The 5,100-nt window shown below is 54.8% G+C and overlaps 1 protein-coding gene across 1 annotated transcript in view; it reads right to left on the reverse strand.

Moving 5' to 3' along the window:
- The window catches only part of LOC104490372 (voltage-dependent R-type calcium channel subunit alpha-1E-like), a gene marked incomplete at both ends in the record, with an annotated part of 22,070 nt that extends 17,177 nt beyond the window's left edge, over nt 1-4,893 (reverse strand). Inside the window, 7 exons of the mRNA XM_010132645.1 lie at nt 286-377; nt 2,245-2,310; nt 2,512-2,637; nt 2,723-2,806; nt 3,801-3,911; nt 4,332-4,496; nt 4,692-4,893. Coding sequence (XP_010130947.1) covers nt 286-377; nt 2,245-2,310; nt 2,512-2,637; nt 2,723-2,806; nt 3,801-3,911; nt 4,332-4,496; nt 4,692-4,893 — 846 coding nt within the window. The remainder of the gene's footprint in view (nt 1-285; nt 378-2,244; nt 2,311-2,511; nt 2,638-2,722; nt 2,807-3,800; nt 3,912-4,331; nt 4,497-4,691) is intronic.
- Between the last annotated feature and the right edge of the window lie 207 nt (nt 4,894-5,100).

Raw genomic sequence — 5,100 nt, forward strand, 5'->3', positions numbered from 1 at the left:
GTCAGCAGCCACCAAGCTGGACCCACACGAGCGCAGCCATGGCAGGGCGCAGCTCCTGACACACAGAGCCAACTGCCACCAGTCCAAAAAGCTGGGAGACAGGCATCCTTTCTGGGGCAAAGTGGGAGGAAAAAAAGGAGTTCCTGAGCTCCTGTGACCATGTGTTTGTCCAGCTGTTCTCCAGCACCAAAACCCAACCTCCACCAAACAGCCTGCGGTGAGAATCTGCCCAGCCTGGTTCCTGGCACACCTGCACCCAAAAACACTGCCCAAGGAGTTGCTTACCTGAAGAGGAGCATGAGGGAGCCCAGGAAGCTGCGGAAGTTGTTGTGCCGGTTAATGTGGCTTTCCTCATCCAGTTTGATGTTGCCAAAAACCTACAGCAGGGAGAAAAGAGGACTCAGTTATTCAGACAAGAGCTCGTTGGCCAGGGAAGCAGCTGCACGTTCTCCTTGGCTCCAGGAACCGATCCTGCACCAGGTCCATCACCCTCAGCGCAGCCAGCACCCAAGGCAGCTGATATCCACCCTCTGCGCAATTCCCCCGTGGAAAAGCACCCCAGGGCACAGCCAGCACATGGAGGAGCTGGTGCCAAGCAGTCGTTGAGGAAGGAGACTCAACTCTCCTCTCCTCGGCAGGGATTGGCGGTGGGCGGCAAAGCCTGCGAGAGGCCAAGCTGCCATGGAAACAGGAGCACGGAGGACCTGGGATCAACAGAGTTCAGCCGCTCTACGTCCATCCCTCTCGAGCGTGGTGCTGGAGGCGCAGGGACGAGCCATGCCACTCTGGGTCCTGGTCCTAGAAACTCCTGGGAGCTTTTCCCTTCACGGGGAAACAGTCTGTGATGCTGGGGTTGAGCAGAGCAGTGCAAACAGGGTGGGGAAGGGCTCAGGGAGGGAGGGACAGACCGACCGCTAACGCACCATGGACAGCCGGACACCTGGGACTCCTATCCCCAGGGCCAAAAGAGGCAATGAAACCCCAGACACGGACAGTGTCTTAATAATGACCCACAGCCAAGGCCGTGGTAGGACATACTGAATGCTCATAAAGTGCCTCCAAATCGGAAAAATGTGCTGTTATTACTGTTAAATTTTTATTCCACTTTCCATGAGCCTAAAAATACACTAACTGCAGAGTATTTTTTTCCCTGTACAGGTTTTTTGGAATGTGTAATTGTAGAATATTTTCTGCCTCCAGCTATTTTGCTCAAATAACGCCCACAGACTTTACTGCTTGGGGATTTGTTCACAATGGTGTTCAGAAAAAAAAATAAAATAAATCAAATACTACCACCCAGCAGGGAGGGGGGCTGAGTCAGATGCTGGTTGTTTAGCGCAGAGAACACCTGAAGCCGGTGCCCAGATGTGTAGGACAAAGCAGCCAAAACCAGCCACAGGACTCTCGGGGCGGGATATGGGGGTGGGAAAGATGAAACACCAGCGCTGCCAAGCAGCCCGAGCGGGGGGTCACTGCGCTGCCCGCTGCCTCCCCCAAATCTGCCCATCCTGGCAGCACACACCAGGCAATGGCGCTGGTAGCTCCAGATCCTGCACTGGGCAGCTCCAAAGATCTCAAGAGTTGGTCAGAGATGTTTTGTCAGATTTTCAGCGCGGGATTTAGTTATCTCAGAACTGAGCTGGCCCCTTCGCACGTGTGGAGCTGAGGATTTTAGATCACGTGCTTCTTATTTACCAGCTGGAGCCTGGCAAGCTCCCATCTTCCCATGCTCTGCAGACCTCCCACTAGCTGGTAGGTCACTGCAGATCCCTAAGCACTACAGCCCAGGCAGGTCCTCAGACCACCCCTTCGCAGGGGGACAAGGTGGATGGCAGGCTGCAGGTCTGCCTGATCCAGCATTTTGGATGGGAAAGGCAGAAGGCTGCTTCTGCTGGGGCCAGGTGTGAAGTCGGTCTCTGGGGGCTGCCGGGAAGTCGGAGGTAGGGTGCAATTGTTAAATGAAGGGGTGGCAATTCGAATGGATACCCAGCAGAGTGCCCAGGGCCACATCTCCAAGGGTACAAGCTGTGGAGCTTGACTGAGCAAACCCATGGCAGCTCCCCCAGGGCATGCAGCTCTGCAGATCCCAAATAAGCTGTTCCACCCTCAGCACCTTCCCGGACACCACGACCGAGTGAAGCAATGTCAGGCAGGCACAAGGCTGGCTGCTGTGCATAAAGCTGAGGACACGATGGTGCAGCCTGTCCACACCAGAGGGATGCACCCTGCGGTGTCTGTGCTCACCTGCATCCCAATGATGGCGTAGATGAAGAAAAGCATGGCGATCAAGAGGCAGACATAGGGGAGGGCCTGCAAGAGAAGCAGATGAGTCATCTCATTCAGCACAGGTCCTGCTCCAGAGGAGTACGAGAAGCGCCGCGAGCAGGTAAGCTGTGCCAACCTGTCTCTCCTACGAGCTAACAAGCCAGCAAGACCTTAGGAACAGCCTGCATGTGGGAGCAGCACCCCAGCCCCGTGGCCCAGGAGGAAACCGTGGCACGTGTGACCTACCTTGAAGGACTGCACGAAGGTCCAGAGCAGGATGCGGATGGTGTAACCCTGGCGCAGCAGCTTGATGAGTCGAGCAGCCCGGAAGAGCTTCAGGAAGCTCATGTTGAAGCTGCTGGTGTTCACCAGCTGGGAGGAGATGAGAGGGTCAGAAGGAGGCAGGAGCCCCCCACCCCGCAGCGGTGCACCCTGCCGCTCCCAGCCCCTGCTTCACCTTGGTGTCTGTCAGGATGATCTCCGTAATGCTGCCGATGACGGTGATGAAGTCGAAGATGTTCCACGTGTCCCGGAAATAATTCTGCAGAAGGAAGGAGCGAGGAAACATGGGTTTGAGTGGGGACAGCAGGCCTGCAGGGCATTGGGCCATGGGCCAAGGCTGCTCATGAACAACCATGGTGGCAGCAGAGACCTTGCCACCCATTTGTATGCAGCCATGGTCTGAAGCACTGTCCTGCGTCCGAGACAGTGACAGACCTGAGCGTGTCTGCAGTGAGTGGCTTCTCTTGGGAGATGACTCATGAATCCAACAGCCCGTCGTGGTGAACAGGAGCGGGAAAAGCGGCCACAGCCAGCCCTAGTCAGGCTGCAACAGCTCATCATGCCGAGCCTCACAGCCAAGAGGCTGCTTGGCCCTTCTCCTTCTGGGCACCTGGACCCACCTCAGCTCCTGGTTTTTGTGCTGGTGCAAGGCCAGTCTTGACCATGGCTGGTACCACTGGGAGCAGAGAGAGTGTCTAGAAGCCCTCCTGCTACTGGACCTCATCTCCCAGTACGGGTTAGAAATGGGAAGGAGAATTAAATCCAACAGTTGTTTATAAGCAGCAAAGAGTAGCTGAAGAAAAGGCAGCCATGGCTTCAAATCTTAAAGGACTTGAGAAATTAGGACAGGAATTAGACAGACTGCTGGTCAGGCCTGATCCAGCTGATACAGCCCCAAACCAGCGATGCACCAGCATCTCATGGCTCCCAGGAACACGGGACTGCAGCCACGGCATGCTTGCAGCAGCAGTTGGCTTTAGCAGAGCGGCTGCAGAGCACAGACGCGGCCCAGGCACCAGAGTACCGCAGAAACAAGGCAAAAAGTAAAGCAGCAACGCGGTTTCCCTCACCAGCACCCAGTGGTGGGAGGTTTAATGAGAACCAAAGGAGTGATTCCCACCTAAAAGCAGCTCTCAGGCTGGGGCCCAAAGCAAACAGCAACCATCTCACATTATTAACACCTTCCCCGTGTGGTCTGTGTGCTGCCAAAGTCCAAATTAACACCCTCATCAAGAACAGGAGCAGCTGCTCACCAGGAAGCCGAAGGCAATGATCTTGAGGACGCACTCCAAGGAGAACACCATAGTGAACGCAATGTTCAGGTACTTCAGGGCCAACTCATAGGTGTATGGAGCAGAGTAGTACTGATGGAAAGAGAGAGACATTGCTAGCCAGGAGGGGGGCTGCCAGCCTCTTGGCTGATAATTGTCCCAGGAAAGACCTGCAATGGTCCATGTTCCTTGCCCTGGGTGCCTCAAGACCATCTCCTCCCACCCCCTCTTCACCCCTCTTCCAGGACAGCTCCCATTCCTTCTAAGAAAGAAGCACAGAGTGAATCTAGACCTTCCTGCAGCAGTTAAGAGGTCCAAATCATTTGGGTCATCTCATTTAGGGAAGACCTTGCTGCTAGTTTGAGGCCTGTAGCATTTCAAGTGACTATGCCATGCTCAGACTCTGCCTCACAGCATCTTCTAGAAACAACCAAAAGACCCTCCGGTCCCATCCTGACCAATCCTCCTTCTCCCACTGCCCCAGGCAGGACAGGCTCACTCTGGCCGGCTCACCTTCATCATCAGCACCACGGTGTTCAACGCTATCATAGCCATGATGGTGTACTCGAAAGATGGGGAGACCACGAAGTGCCAGACCCGGTACTGGAAGGTGTGCCGGTTCTGGGGCATGTAGCGCGTGAGGGGCTTGGCGCTGATGGCGAAGTCAATACAGGCCCTCTGCAATAAAACAAGGTGCATCAGACCCTGGTCAACGGTAATGTGGGGGACAGTGGCTGCCACACTCCTCTCCTTCATAGGCTGAGCAGGCAGGCGGCTCACGGGCTTACACCTTTTCAATATCTAGGGACCTCCAAACTCCCAGGCTGCAGAAACCCCATGGAAACGTCCTCTTTCCCCCTCCCCAGACCATACCTCATTCTTCTCCAGGCTGCACTCCTCCATCATTTTGTCTCCTTGCTCTTGAAACGTAATGATGATGAGAGCCACGAAAATATTGACGAAGAAGAAAGGGAAGACCACAAAATAGACAACATAAAAAATGGACATCTCCATGCGGTTGCTGCGGCTGGGCCCACGGTCCTCCTCTGTCACGTCCACTGAATGCTGCAGCACCCTGTGGGCAGACAGATGAAGAAAAGCAACCAGAGATATGCCCCTCAGGACTGCCACCACGTGTCACTTCTCACGGAACCCACTTTGAGCAGCCAGCTCTGACTGTCCTCACCTGTAACAATGGTAAGATAAACCTCTGCCTTAATCTGCTTTACAAGGTCAAGCCTTCTAAGTTCCTACAGCTTGTTTTATGGTGCTTTGCCCACAG

The sequence above is a fragment of the Buceros rhinoceros genome, unplaced genomic scaffold (genome assembly GCF_000710305.1).
Source record: "Buceros rhinoceros silvestris isolate BGI_N320 unplaced genomic scaffold, ASM71030v1 scaffold36563, whole genome shotgun sequence".
Taxonomy (NCBI): Eukaryota; Metazoa; Chordata; class Aves; order Bucerotiformes; family Bucerotidae; genus Buceros; species Buceros rhinoceros.